The following is a 15,898-nucleotide window of genomic DNA, read 5'->3' on the forward strand; positions in this document are numbered from 1 at the left end:
CCTGGCTAACGTGCACAGGAAAGTCATTGTGGCTTCAGAGAAACTCTACAAGCTCAAGGCTCCGATATGGTGAGGCCCACGTCTGAAAGTCAGAGCTGGAGTATCGACTTCATTGCGCTTCTTTTCAGGTACGTGGCGTCCGTGATGGAGACGTACATTCTGTACCGGCAGTTTGCCAAGCCGCCCGAGGTGAAGTCTCCCGAACAGGACACGGTGGACTTCTGGATGGAGCTTCTGTTGCAGTACTGTAAACCCAACGTCTGCACCCACCGCTGCCCGGTGAGACGACAACCAACACATAATAGTGCAATAGCAGAAGCCATGTAAATGTGTTTTATTAAAATCATATTTGTAGTCCAAACAAATGAACAAAGTAGGAAGTAGTTTTTTACCTAATGTTCGAACCGTCTATTTTCTTCTAGTAACAAACAAGTAAACAATGGAATGCGATCTAGGACAGGGGTGTGCAACCCAAAACGTTGAAAGAGCCATATGGGACCAAAAATACAAAAAACAAATCTGTCCGGAGCCGTAAAAAATTAAAAGCCTTTTATAAGTCTTTTAATGAAGGCAACACATAGTGTAAGTGTCTATATTAGCTATATTAGACTACTATCAAAATGACTTTAAAAGTCTTATATAAGTGTTATAATGAAGGCAACACATGATGTAAGTGTCTATATTAGCTATATTAGCCTGCTATCAAAATGACTTTAAAAGTCTTATATAAGTGTTATAATGAAGGCAACACATGACGTAAGTGTCTATATTAGCCTACTATCAAAATGACTTTAAAAGTCTTATATAAGTGTTATAATGAAGGCAACACATGCCGCCCCTATTATTGGTATTAGTATTGGTGGGTTATATATACGGAATCCCGTCTAAATAACCCACTCGAGCTGTAACTAGCTCGAGCTAGGAGCTAGCATAACAAACACCTAGGTGTTTTTATGTGGGATTAATTTGTGGCATATTAAATATAAGCCTGGTTGTGTTGTGGCTAATAGAGTATATATATGTCTTGTGTTTATTTACTGTTGTAGTCATTCCCAGCTGAATATCAGGTCCCACCCACCCATACTTGCCAACCTTGAGACCTCCAATATCGGGAGTTGTGGGGGGGGGGGGGGGGGGGTTATTTACAGCTAAAATTCACCAACTCGAGTATTTCATATATATATATATATGTATGTATGAAATACTTGACTTTCAGTGAATTCTAGCTATATATATATTTTTTTTTTTAAATTTTATTTACATAGAAAAAAACCCAACTTGAATTTCAGTGTTCCAGTGGCTATCCATTAGATGGCAGTATTGTCCTGTTTAACTTCTCCGTTCATGATGAGTATATCATTTCGGCCGCCATTTCTGTAATTTCCTCGTTCTTCTGCTTCGTCTCCTTGTTGTGTGCGCAGTTGTGCACTCTATAAAAGCCCTAGATGTTATGACGTCTTTGGGCAGGCAAGCTGTTTATTTTGTGGGAAAGCGGACGTGAGAACAGGCTGTCCCCACTCAGTCTCAGGTCCGCATTGAGCTGGAGGGGGCGTGGCCTCCAGCTCCGGCTGAATACCGGGAGTTTGTCGGGAGAGGCGCTGAATATTGGGATTCTCCCGCTAAAAACGGGAGGGTTGGCAAGTATGCACCCGCCTCTCACAGCATCTTCCCTATCTGAATAGCTTCAACTCCCACTAGTCCTTCACTTGCACTTTACTCATCCACAAATCTTCATCCTCGCTCAAATTAATGGGGAAATTGTCGCTTTCTCGGTCCGAATCTCTCTCACTTCATGCGGCCATCATTGTAAACAATAGGGAACTTTGCGTATATGTTCAACTGACTACGTCACGCTACTTCCGGTAGGTGCAAGCCTTTTTTTTATCAGATACCAAAAGTTGCAATCTTTATCGTCGTTGTTCTATACTAAATCCTTTCAGCAAAAATATGGCAATATCGCAAAATGATCAAGTATGACACATAGAATAGATCTGCTATCCCCGTTTAAATTTAAAAAATTCATTTCAGTAGGCCTTTAAATAGGATAGGATAGACTTTTATTTATCCCATTATGAGGAAGTTACATTGTTGCAGTGCAGCTTTTTGCATACAGTAACAAAAATAAATTGTAATGAAAAACAAAGAAATAGTAATAAATACTACGCTAATATGTATGGATAAAAGATCAAATACAACAAAAAACCCCACTAATATCGATATTGCACACCACGGAAATGTCATCTAACACATTATGGTAAATGCATCTGATGTAAAAGTGAGCACAGTTAGGATTGTCTTGCTTGCTTGAGGTTAAAGATTAAAAGATTAAAGTACCAATGATTGTCACACACACACTAGATGTGGTGAAATTTGTCCCCTGCATTTGACCCATCCCCTTGGGGAGCAGTGGGCAGCAGCGGCGCCGCGCCCGGGAATCATTTTGGTGATTTAACCCCCAACTCCAACCCTTTGTTGCTGAGTGCCAAACAGGGAGGTTATGCGTCCCATTTTTATAGTCTTTGGTATGACTCGGCTGGGATTTGAACTCCAACCTGAGATCAGTAGGTTGGAGTTCAAATCCCAGCTGAGTCATACCAAAGACTATAAAAATGGGACGCATAACCTCCCTGCTTGGGTCGGATGAGATGCCAACACTGCTTCCGCCAACCTAGTCACTGCCGTTGTGTCCTTGGGCAAGCCACTTTACCTACCTGCTCCCAGTCTGTGGAACGCTCTCCCTGACTCAGGCATGTGGTTTTTCCGTCTGAAGTCGGAATTCCGTCTTTTTAATCTCGGGGGTGGAAAAAAATGATCTCCCGTTTTTCTGTTTTTTTTCGACCCTAAATCAAGATTGGAGACGTAGTTTATATTACGCCGTAGTTGATTGGTCGATATGTTCCTTGTGACCAATCAGGACATCTGTTATGAATGATGACATTAATAACGTCATCATACCGCCATTTTCCATACGTAAACGATGTCGGTTCTCGAGAGAAAGGACGTTTTACGAGTAAAATAAATTGATAAACATGTCAAAGATAAGTTTGGATGGGACTGGATGGAAAGGGAAATCACTGATACTGTTGGGAAGAAGAAAGTTACGACTTTGTTCGGTGATTTTATTCGGAAAATCGATGGTCCCGGAAAGGTTTAGTGCACGTGGTGTCATGATAATATTGACTATGGATCACCAGGTTTCAAGGCTTTGGAAGTACATGCGAAACACCAAAAACATATGAAACAATTTGAAGCAAGGAAAACTAACTTTTCACTCGCTGCTACTTTTGGATGTCAACCGAAAGTGAGCAAAACCTTACGGACTTCATCCTTTGTTTACATCCACAACTGCTGTAGACATGGAGAGGAAAGATCCGCCCACTTCAGTTGCAGACAGGGTTGTTAATAATGAGGTCAGCTAAAAAATATTTGCTTGCGAAATACGCATGTTTGTTTAAATATTAACCAATTATTGCTTAGCGAAATATAAATGGGTTTTTCTAAAAATAAAAAGCCACATGAAAATATATTATGAAATGACAGAAATTCAAAGAGTCGCATTATTGATTCCAGTTAACAATTTATTTGAAATAAATGTGCATATAATACTATTTTGTATATGAAGTTCTTATGTAGTCTGTTGAAACTATTGTCAGTGGTGTAACAGTCTTGAAGGTCAATATTTTCACACTTGTTTCATGCAATATGTCCTCACATTATTATTATTTCCTATTTTCAAATATGAGTAAACAAATACTAAACACGTTTAATTATTTTCATAAATGTATATCCTATTTGGCGAAAGAATGAAATGTTTACATTTGGTATTTTGTTAAATAAATGTGCAAGGAAAGCTCATGTTAGGGCTCTCGGAGAAAGCTAATGTGTGAAGTGAACTGAAGTAATGTGGTAATACTGTAAATAAAGTGTAGATAATAACACTGATCAATGTGACACCTGGGAACACAAGATGTAAATATTAGTGACTAAATACTGTTGGGACTGAACCATATACAGTGATTCATTAGGATCATTGGGTTATGTATGTTCTATTAATGATGTTTTCATGTCTTTAAACACTCAAATATTTTCTTCAAATGGTGCTGTCTTTGTTCATTTTAGCATGTTAAATTGGTGAAAAACCAGGAGCTTCTGGGGCTTCCCTGGACCTGGGCTGGGGGCCTTCGTCCCCCCCAGACCCCCGGACATTTTTCAGTCTTTTTCATTGTGGTCAAATCACATGCCTGCTGACCACCTGAGGGCACCACAGACTGTGGATACTTTTAAAAAAGGCCTAAAAACCCTTCTTTTACAAAAAAATGCATTTTTTTAGTTATAAGCGTACTAGTTTTAGCTATTTGGCTGTTCTAGTTTTAATTTTAATTAATTTTTTTATTATCTTTAATTTTTTTTTTTTTTAATACACTGTACCACTTTGAGGTTGTTTACTCAATGTAAAGTGCTTCTTTTTTTTTTTTACAAATAAAATCTATTATTATTATTATTGCTTTGAGTCACTCGAGAAAAGCGCTATATAATTATAATTCAATTCAATTCCAAAAGTGTGAACTGTTGTTTTCCCAGGTGCTCATTCTGGAGCCCAGCAAAGTCCTCCAGCCTGCTACAGTGTCTGTGAGTGGGGGGGATGGAAGTGGCACCGTCCAGTTGAAACACGTCACTCCATTAAAGGTATGCAAACCGCCTGGTAGCCCCGCCTCCCCAACAAACACCTGTAGTCTCGTCTTGGTTCTGCCTTCAGGACTTCACGCTTGCGCAACATAAGATAAGACCCAACTTTGCCAAATGAGATCATCTTTCAGCACAATGAACATTTAATGAGCGTTTAATGCTAACAACACGCGAGGGCGTGTTCTTTGTACAAATGTGTGTGCCGCCTCAGGCTGTTGACTTTGTGTGTGTGTGTGTGTGTGTGTGTGTGTGTGTGTGTGTGTGTGTGTGTGTGTGTGTGTGTGTGTGTGTGTGTGTGTGTGCAGAGTGTATTCTACTTAATTTTACAAAGTTGCCACATCATGCACAGCGAGAGCTTTTCTTTTGTAAGACCCACTGGCATTAACCAAGTCATGTTTGAACCCACAGAAAGGCTTACACCAGTGGACTTTCCCAGCCGCTGCAATCCGGGGAGTGAGGTATGCTGCATTGCTGCTGCTACGTGTGCAGACATCTTTTGAAATATGTCCGTGTGTGTTGGAGCCTGCAGCCAAAGCAAGGAAACCCCAAACACTCAAATTCGGCTTCTTATCACATTGCTGGTTTGGGGTTGCGATGCTTTGCTGCCTCCGCTTTCCACCGGACTTGTAATGTGACGGAAGATCTCACTTTTGTTCAACAAAATTAGCTGGGAAATGTAGTTAAGCAGGTTTTTGTGGCAGGAGAAAACACATACATTTGAGGATAATAACAATTCCATTAAGGAGAAAAGAAAAGTACAGTGGAACCTCGATTTAGGAACCTAATCGATTCTTGAACAGGGTTCGTAAATCAACAAGTTCATATAAGAAACAATGTACCGTAATTTCCGGACTATAAGCCGCACCTGACTATAAGCCGCACCAGCTAAATTTAGGGGAAAATACAGATTGCTCCATATATAAGCCACACCCGACTATAAGCCGCAGGGTTTTGATGTGTAATTAGCGTAGTATATAGGGGTTCCTGCTACCACGGAGGGGATTGTCGGGACAGAGATGACTGTTTGGGAACGCAAAGCGTCCCATTTATTAACTATAAATCTTTCAATCATTCAATCAAACTTCACATCTTTGACATGGCGAACAGCATTCGTGCAGAGTACAAATAATACAACGGTGCAAAGTAATACAAAGTGCTCGCCTGTACGTTATCAAAATAACCAGCCTACCGGTATATGAAAAGTCAGTCTTTAATCATTGTGTCATCGTCTTCCTCCTGCGTACTAAAACCACCCAAATCCTCTTCGTCTGTGTCGGAGAAGAACAGGCCGTATATAAGCCGCACCCTTGTATAAGCCGCAGGGACCAGAACGAGGGGAAAAAGTAGCGGCTTATAGTCCGGAAATTACGGTAAACATAAATAATGACAAAAGTGCATCATTTAGTGAAGGTTAGTACCCTTTGAACACAATATAAAGTGCTATACAGTACTGTATATCAACATTGTCTTTATTAACAAGCCAAAACAACAACAACAGCAAGCTAAACTGTGCTGTATGCACTGCTCTGCCAACATGCACACAAAGAAGTCCCTTTGCGTGCCCTCACAAAGGATCAGAAATTAAAAAAATCCACTTACAGTACATTAACATGGGCAAAGGAGCAACGGGGAGGAGGGGCCGCTGAAGGAGAGGTAGTCTTCTCCTCCGTTGTGAAATAAGTCCGCTTTGGCATCTTTTTACAGAACAGTTCGGTCTCATCCAAATGAAAAACTTTCTGTGGTATGAGGCCTGCTTCCCCAGTCACTCCAAGACGAGCAAGCACAAAATGGCTGCCAGTGGAGCACACAATGATTGAATGAACATTGTACACAGCAGCCTATTTGGCGCCATGTAAAAGTTTGTAAACCAAAAAGTTTGCAAATAGGTGGGTTGATAAATTGAGGTTTCGCTGTGACTGTGTTTCTACAATGGCTGATAAAGGAAATACTTCATATGTGGGTAAAGTAGGTAACGTAACATTTACGTTAACAGTGCAGGTCAAGTTTAGTACAACACTTAACGACCTTATCTCAGAGCTAACTGGTCTTAGTGAGATGTTTTAAACTAGTTTCCACCAAATGGTAACGAGGACTTTAGAGGTGTGAACTTATAGGCGCCTTATGGTTCGATTACAATTACAATTCAGGAGCTCCTATTTCTAGGGCTGAGGTTGCGGAGGTAGTTAAAAAGCTCCTCGGTGGTGGATGAGATCCGTCCGGAGTTCCTTAAGGCTCTGGATGCTGTGGGGCTGTCCTGGTTGACAAGACTGCAACATCGCGTGGACATCAGGGGCGATACCTCTGGATTGGCAGACCGGGGTGGTGGTTCTTCTCTTTAAGAAGGGGAACCGCAGGCTGTGTTCCAACTATCATGGGATCACACTCCTCAGCCTTCCCGGTAAGGTCTATTCAGGTGTACTGGAGAGGAGGCTACGCCGGATAGTCGAACCTCAGATTCAGGAGGGACAGGTTGATTTACGTCCTGGTCGTGGAACTGTGGACCAGCTCTATACCCTCGGCAGGGTCCATGGGAGTTTGCCCAACCAGTCTACATGTGCTTTGTGGACTTGGAGAAGGTATTCGACCGTGTACCCCGGTAAGTCCTGTGTGGAGTGCTCAGAGAGTATGGGGTATCGGACTGTCTGATTGTGGCGGTCCGCTCCCTGTATGATCAGTGTTAGAGCTTGGTCTGCAGTAAGTCGGACCCGTTTCCAGTGAGGGTTGGACCCTGCCAAGGCTGCCCTTTGTCACCGTTTCTGTTCATAACTTTTATGGACAGAATTTCTAGGCGCAGTCAGAGCGTTGAGGGGATCCGGTTTGGTGACTGCTTTTTGCAGATGATGTGGTCCTGATGGCTTCATCTGGCCAGGATCTCCAGCTCTCAATGGATCGGTTCGCAGCCGAGTGTGAAGCGACTGGGATGAGAATCAGCACCTCCAAATCCGAGTCCATGGTTCTCGCCCGGAAAAGGGTGGAGTGCCATCTCCGGGTTGGGGAAGAGATCTTGCCCCATGTGGAAGAGTTCAAGTACCTCGGAGTCTTGTTCACGAGTGAGGGAAGAGTGGATGGTGAGATCGACAGGCAGATCGGTGCGGCGTCTTCAGTAATGCGGACGCTGTATCGATCCGTTGTGGTGAAGAAGGAGCTGAGCCGGAATTTAGCGGTCGATCTACGTTCCCATCCTCACCTATGGTCATGAACTTTGGGTTGTGACCGAAAGGACAAGATCACGGGTACAAGCGGCCGAAATGAGTTTCCTCCGCCGGGTAGCGGGGCTCTCCCTTAGAGATAGGGTGAGAAGCTCTGTCATCCGGGAGGAACTCAAAGTAAAGCTGCTGCTCCTCCACATGGAGAGGATCCAGATGAGGTGGTTGGGGCATCTGGTCAGGATGCCACCCGAACGCCTCCCTGGGGAGGTGTTTAGGGCATGTCCGACCGGTAGGAGGCCACGGGGAAGACCCAGGACACGTTGGGAAGACTATGTCTCCCAACTGGCCTGGGAACGCCTCGGGATCCCTCGGGAGGAGCTGGACCAAGTGGCTGGGGAGAGGGAAGTCTGGGCTTCTCTGCTTAGGCTTAGGATGGATGGATGGATTCAGGAGCTACAATTTGATAAACATTTTTTTCATTATTGATGCATCTTTATGTATATTAATGCAGTTTTACATTTCTTTTTGTTTCACTCAATAAGAATAATTCATCACTTGCAACTTTTAAAAACTGTGCATTTGTAATGAAACAGTTGAATGAATTCCCATGACATGTATTACATTCATGGAAACTGGAACATAAGTGCCCTAAAATAAAGGAGCTGGTCGGATCTATCAGTGAGGTGGTTGGCTCCAGTCAGATACATTTTTAGAAATGTCTGCATTACTTTATTGATAAATAATAGTTTATTGACGTTTACTAATACGTTTTACAATTACCCATGTATGAGTTGCGATGCATCTAAAAATGGATGATGTCCCCCACCTGTACTGAAGACTGAAATGTACGGTGACCAAGCTTGGTTGTTTTGGCATCTTTCACAATGGAAATGCCATCAAATGCTTGCCACACTGACCTTAATCAAACAAACATGTCATTACCGCCATGGACCAAGAGGCTTTCACATGGCCTCTTGAACCCATCACCCACAGGGGGATCCAGTCTTAGGTCGGCAGAACGTGTTCCTGAGAACCCTTGTATGTGCCTCCACTGGAATTACACAGAAAAAACCATCCTTGTTGTGCATACAAGTTTGTTGACCGCAAGGCATTAATGCACCATTAAAAAACCTTCTCTCTCTCTCAGTGTGTCCAAAATCGATGAGCGGAGCTGCTTCCTGTACGTGCACTACAACTCTGATGACTTCCAGCTTTGCTTCCCCTCTGAGCTCCACTGCAAAGGGTGAGTGACCTGAAAGTTACAAATCCTCAACGTATTGATCCATTAAGTAGGTCAGTCCAGAGTGGCTAACGGGGAATGGTGCAATTTGTGTAAATGGGTTATACTTGTATAGCGCTTTTCTACCTTCAAGGTACTGTTGCGTCTAACCAGTCTTCCTCTCAGGGAATTAAAGTCACTGGTCAATCCCAAGTTCTTTCAGATGACATGTATGTTGAGTAAGAAGGACCATCAAGACAGAATAGGAATATTATCGAGTTTTACTAAAGCTTTAGGAGACCAGTCCTACAGTCCGTTAATAGCAGCATCTAGAAGTGGTCTGAAAGCCAAACGGAAAGAGACAACTTATTGAATACGAAAACAGCCCCCACCCTGCCCAGAAAGGAATACAGCCTCATTGTTCTAATACTGATAAGGTAAAAAGGGAGTATGCTATACTCCCACAAGGTAAAGCACAGAGTTTACTTGCGCACATAAGATACAATCAAAAAGAGTACACATGGGAAAATATTAGCTGCTTTAAACAAGACTATGAATAAAGAAAGAACTCTTAGAAATATATGCATTCTCCACAGTACTCAAAGCACTTTGACACTATTTCCACATTCACCCATTCACACACACCGATGGCGGGAGCTGCCATGCAAGGCCCTAACCACGAGCCATCAGGAGCAAGGGTGAAGTGTCTTGCTCAAGGACACAACAGACATGACGAGGTTGGTAGTAGGTGGGGATCGAACCAGGAACCCTCAGGTTGCTGGCACGGCCACTCTCCCAACCCGCGCCACGCCGTCCCCCGTATCATTAGATTTTTTTTTGTATACAGTACAGGCCAAAAGTTTGGACACACGTTCTCATTCAATGTGTTTTCTTTATTTTCATGACTATTTACATTGTAGATTGTCACATCAAAACTATGAATGAACACATGTGGAGTTATGTAGTTAACAAAAAAAGGTGAAATAACTGAAAACATGTTTTATAATCTAGTTTCTTCAAAATAGCCACCCTTTGCTCTGATTACTGCTTTGCACACTCTTGGCATTCTCTCCATGAGCTTCAAGAGGTAGTCACCTGAAATGCTTTTCCAACAATCTTGAAGGAGTTCCCAGAGGTCTCGAATGCCAAGAGAGTGCAAAGTAGTAATCAGAGCAAAGGGTGGCTATTTTGAAGAAACTAGAATATAAAACATAACTCCACATGTGTTCATTCATAGTTTTGATGCCTTCAGTGACAATCTACAATGTAAATAGTCATGAAAATAAAGAAAACGCATTGAATGAGAAGGTGTGTCCAAACTTTTGGCCTTTACTGTATGAATACCGTAATTTCCGGACTATAAGCCGCACCTGACTATAAGCCGCACCAGCTAAATTTAGGGGAAAATACAGATTGCTCCATATATAAGCCGCACCCGACTATAAGGCGCAGGGTTTTGATGTGTAATTAGCGTAGTATATAGGGGTTCCTGCTACCACGGAGGGGATTGTCGGGACACAGATGACTGTTTGGGAACGCAAAGCGTCCCATTTATTAACAATAAATCTTTCAATCAAACTTTCATATCTTTGACATGGCGAACAGCATTCGTGCAGAGTACAAATAATACAACGCTGCAAAGTAATACAAAGTGCTCGCCTGTACGTTATCAAAATAACCAGCCTACCGGTGTATGAAAAGTCAGTCTTTAATCATTGTGTCATCGTCTTCCTCCTGCGTACTAAAACCACCCAAATCCTCTTCGTCTGTGTCGGAGAAGAACAGGCCGTATATAAGCCGCACCCTTGTATAAGCCGCAGGGACCAGAACGAGGGGAAAAAGTAGCGGCTTATAGTCCGGAAATTACGGTAATTACTTTTTAAAAGTTAAACAAAAACTGAATAAAGTTTTTTTTTTCTTAAAACATCAATTAAAGGCCTACTGAAATGAAATAGTTTTATTTAAACGTGGATAGCAGATCTATTCTATGTGTCATACTTGACCATTTCGCGATATTGCCATATTTTTGCTGAAAGGATTTAGTAGAGAACAAAGACGATAAAGATTGCAACTTTTGGTATCTGACAAAAAAAAAGCCTTCTACATTCCTGTTGTGACTACCAAGAGAGTAAACATTGGGAAAGTTAGCCACCCTGCTAACCTAAACAATCTCATTCCTATTCTCTCCAAATCAAAGCCAACATGGAAGCCTGTCAATAACACCATCAGGATGGGTCTGCTCAATGTCAGGTCTCTGAATAGCAAATCATTTGTAGTCAATGATTTTATTACCACTTCTAAACTTGACTTTATGTTTTTAACTGAAACATGGCTGGGACAAAATAACAGTGCAAGCATTGTGATGGAGGCAGCACCCCCCAACTATAACTTCATTGATATATGTAGATGGGGGAAAAGAGGTGCTGCTATATTTAAAAACATGTTTCAGGGGAAACAGATGTCACTTGGTGACTTGACATCATTTGAATAGCTGTGTGCTGTGTTCAAATGCTCTCCCACTATAATAATTCTGCCCACCTTAATCAACATTAAACTGCCTCAACTTGTTGCTCAGATTCAATAAAATGACAACATTTTTCTTCTACATATAAAGAGTGCAACATTAAACAGTTTCAAGTCAACTCATCATGCTTCATTTATTACAGCATTTGGGAAGCCTGCAGTTGGTTTTTATTATGTAAAAGTTATATTTTTATGATAGCAGGGACCCTGCCATTCAAAACTAGGCTGCTGCATTACTAATGATTCATGTAACTATAGCTGAAAAGATGGTACAATAGCAATAGGAGAGACTATTCATCCCTGAACACCATGGAGTTCATGTAGGCTTAATGATGCACTTACATTATTATATCAACTATCAGAGACAGAAACTCTTCATTTAACATAATGTCCTTTTTTGCTGCTTCATCACAGCTCAATCAACACAGAAAAAGGTCAAGTGAAATAACAGACAGACAGGGCTTTGCTGTCCGTAACACACACACCGCAAAATGAGCTAACTTACGCTAAAAGCTAATTAGCCTTCACCTCAAGCCAGGACTGCGAGCGAGCTGAGCTGCAGTTTAAGTTTCTAGAAGGTCAACAGGCTCATAGTGATGTTACTAGTAGTTGACTGGGAGGTGTTTATTATCATTTGGGGAGAGTCCGCTGCCTGATGCTTACCTGCTAAACGCTAAGCACTGACTACATGCGCTCTGATTACGCACTGCTGATTGGCTGTTACCGCTCTGTATGTAACCAATCAGATGGTTGTGTGGGTGGGACAACGCTGGGTGCTGAGGCAGAAGAAGCAAAGCAGCTTGTTAAGACTTTAGCTTAGAAACTCGTTCGGTACACCTCCAAACCGAACCGAAACCTCCGTACCGAAACGGTTCGATACAAATACACGTACCGTTACACCTCTATGTTTATATCATATATACTGTATAGTCTGCTAGTAAGCTTGATTGATTGATTGATTGAATACATGTGTTCATCAGTCGTGTGAACTGTCACTTGGATAAAAACACTCTTGGTATTCACAGAACATGGTGAGGGAATGTTCTATGGGTCAAGGAAGACTGTGGGGAATCCGAGGGGCGGGTTGTATAAATATAGCAAAAAGACTTTAAGAGTGTCATCACACTTTCTTCCATTGTTGTCTCCTCAGTTTCTGTGAAGAGGTCAACTCTCTGCTCCATCAGGCCGAGGATGTCTCTCAGGACAGCAGCCACGTCACTGACGGAATACTGGAGGTGTGTCACTTTGTTCCATCAATGTGCGAGTGATTGCATGTTCAATAACAACATTGAAAAAGGTGCAAGGCCAGATTGTCCCTCTGCAGTCCTTTAGGACTTGCGCCACCTGATGAAATGTGCCTAAAATGACTTGGTTTTGTCCGCACCTGTACCGCCACGCCACATAGGTTTATGAACATGGGTTGTGTCTTCTTGTGTAATTGTTTAAATCAAGGGTGCCCATTACGTGGATGGTGGAGGGTGTGTCAGTCCATTGCCAGCCGGGCATTAAAAAAATACACCTTAAAATGAGCGATCGTCAAGCTTCACCAAGACGTCACTTGATTGACATTCACGGCACCCGAGGGTCTTGTGAGATGACGCTGGCTGCTGCCAGATCATTATTAAGAAAAAACGACCGACAGGAAGGCGAGAAACACCTTTTATTTCAACAGACTCTCGTGTCGTATCTGCCGTCAAAACTCTAAAGACTGACTACACAGTTCCTATCTTCACAATGAAAGCGCTGCTTCATCCTGCCTGTGCTAACAAAATAAGAGTCTCAGAAAGCTAGCGAGCTACAGAGTTTGCTGCCAATGTATTTCTTGTAAAGTGTATAAAAAGGAGTATGGAAGTTTGACAAATAAGATGGCAAAAAGCAAGCACTTTCATGTGGTATTGGACAGAAAGGAGGACTTTTTTTCTCCTCCATTTGAAAACGTGGGACGTTATCATCACTAACTGTCTGATTCCAATCAATGCAAGTCATCACAATCAGGTAATACACCAACTTATATTCTTGTTTTCATGAAAGAAAGGACATTTATATGTTAAACATGCTTGTATTATCATTAAACACATTTAACCTGTTAACAAAAACGTACATTTCATAAATAAATAACTATAAATTATATATATGAATGAGGTAGATCCCCTCCACTTGGCCTGCAGAAAAAGTGTGGGCACCCCTGCTTTAAAAAGGCTGAGTGGCCACATGCGTGGACAGCACCTTTTAGCTCGTATTTCCAAAATGGTGTACACTACTGAATTGGGGTCTTATGGCCGCTTATGTGGACACTTATACTGCCATCTGGTGGTGTCAGAAGAGTATAACATACAATGGAATTTGGAAGAAAAAAAAAGTGTAAAAATAAGAATTAGCATGTAACTAAACAGGAAGTACACGTTTGTGTACTTATGGACTAAGTACATCATATCAAAAGATGATTCTTAGTTTTTATTCTAATTAGGGTCCAATAAGCCCAAATAGCAAAGAGAAATAAAATAGAACATGCTATACGTTTACCAAACAATCTGTCACTCCTAATCGCTAAATCCCATGAAATCTTATACGTCTAGTCTCTTACGTGAATGACATCAATAATATTATTTGATATTTTACGCTAATGTGTTAATCATTTCACACATAAGTCGCTCCTGAGTATAAGTCGCACCCCCGGCCAAACTACGGAAAAAAACTGCGACTTATAGTCCGAAAAATACGGTACCTCTAAAATCTCCTGTTACTATTCCAAATGTATTGCACGTGAAATGCTGCCAACGTCGTTATGTCCCTCTGGTCTTGCAGTACGTGTACGAGACTAACGAGAATGGCGACAAGGTGGTTCTCGGCAAAGGGACGTACGGCGTGGTGTACGCCGGGAGGGACCTGAGCAACCAAGTGCGCATTGCCATCAAAGAGATCCCAGAGAAGGACAGCACGTAAGAGGAAGTCTTATAGTCCTGTTCCATTCTCTCTATTCAGTTCTAGCACCACTTAAAAGCAAAAATACTGTATTAACTTAACCCTTTTATTTGTGTGCTTAGTTACTCCCAGCCTCTCCACGAGGAGATCCAGCTCCACAAGAGGCTGATGCACAGGAACATTGTCCAGTACCTGGGCTCCGTCAGTCAGGACGGTTTCATCAGGATCTTCATGGAGGAAGTACCAGGAGGTCTGCATCCAAACATGTTGACTTTTGAATAAGAAGGAAGTTGACTTTGCCAGGATTCATTCTTCACAACTCACTTCCTTTAAGTTGTGCAATAGCATTAAAGTTGTGACATGTTAAAACGTTCCTGTCCCGGCAGGAAGTTTGTCTTCTCTGCTGCGCTCCAAGTGGGGTCCTCTGAAGGACAACGAGACCACCATCATCTTCTACACCAAGCAGATCCTGGAGGGGCTCAGATACCTCCACGACAACCAGATAGTCCACAGAGACATCAAGGCAAGCACAGTTTTTCTATTTGTTTTTACTGCACACGTGTTTCACAAAACCCAAAAGCAGTGAAGTTGTCACGTTGTGTAAATGCTAAATAAAAAGAGAATACAACAAATCCTTTTCAACTTATATTCAATTGAATAGACTGCAAAGACAAGATACTTAACGTTCACACTGAGAAGCTTTGTTATTTTTCGCAAATATTAGCTCATTTGGAATTTGATGCCTGCAACATGTTGCAATAAATACTGATAAAGTTGAGGAATGCTCATCAAAGACTTATTTGGAACATCCCACAGGTGAACAGGCTAATTGGGAACAGGTGGGTGCCATGATTGGGTATAAAAGCAGCTACCATGAAATGCTCAGTCATTCACAAACAAGGACGGGGCGAGGGTCACCACTTTGTCAACAAATGCCTGAGCAAATTGTTGAAGAACAACATTTCTCAACAAGGAATTTAGGGATTTCACCATCTACGCTCCGTAATATCATCAAAAAGTTCAGAGAATCTGGAGAAATCACTGCACGTAAGCCATGATACTACGGACCTTCGATCCCTCAGGCGGTACTGCATCAAAAAGCGACATCAGTGTGTAAAGGATATCACCACTTGGGCTCAGGAACACTTTAGAAAACCACTATCACACTGCAAAAACTGAAATCTAAGTAAGATGAAATATCTCAAATAAGGGTGATGTTTGCTTATTTTCTGTCTGATAAGATCATTCTTCTCACTAAGCAGATTTTATGTTGGAGTGTTTTACTTGTTTTAAGTGTTTTGGTCCTAAATGATGTCAGTAAGATATTACAGCTTGTTGCTGAGATGTTATGAGCTATATTGAGTAAAACATGCTTGAAACTAGAATATCAAGTGTTGTG

At 41.9% G+C, this 15,898-nt stretch overlaps 1 protein-coding gene across 2 annotated transcripts in view; it reads left to right on the forward strand.

Annotated features, from left to right (window-relative positions):
- LOC133660554 (mitogen-activated protein kinase kinase kinase 5-like) overlaps positions 1-15,898 on the forward strand; it is a 44,980-nt gene that overhangs the window by 9,421 nt on the left and 19,661 nt on the right. For both annotated transcript variants that reach the window (XM_062064100.1, XM_062064101.1), the window contains exons 3-11: positions 1-69; positions 129-279; positions 4,582-4,686; positions 5,095-5,144; positions 8,983-9,078; positions 12,728-12,812; positions 14,383-14,516; positions 14,622-14,749; positions 14,886-15,022. The exon at positions 1-69 is cut by the window's left edge and continues 91 nt beyond it. In XM_062064100.1, coding sequence (XP_061920084.1) covers positions 1-69; positions 129-279; positions 4,582-4,686; positions 5,095-5,144; positions 8,983-9,078; positions 12,728-12,812; positions 14,383-14,516; positions 14,622-14,749; positions 14,886-15,022 — 955 coding nt within the window. The remainder of the gene's footprint in view (positions 70-128; positions 280-4,581; positions 4,687-5,094; positions 5,145-8,982; positions 9,079-12,727; positions 12,813-14,382; positions 14,517-14,621; positions 14,750-14,885; positions 15,023-15,898) is intronic.

This window comes from Entelurus aequoreus, linkage group LG11 (genome assembly GCF_033978785.1).
Source record: "Entelurus aequoreus isolate RoL-2023_Sb linkage group LG11, RoL_Eaeq_v1.1, whole genome shotgun sequence".
NCBI lineage: Eukaryota > Metazoa > Chordata > Actinopteri > Syngnathiformes > Syngnathidae > Entelurus > Entelurus aequoreus.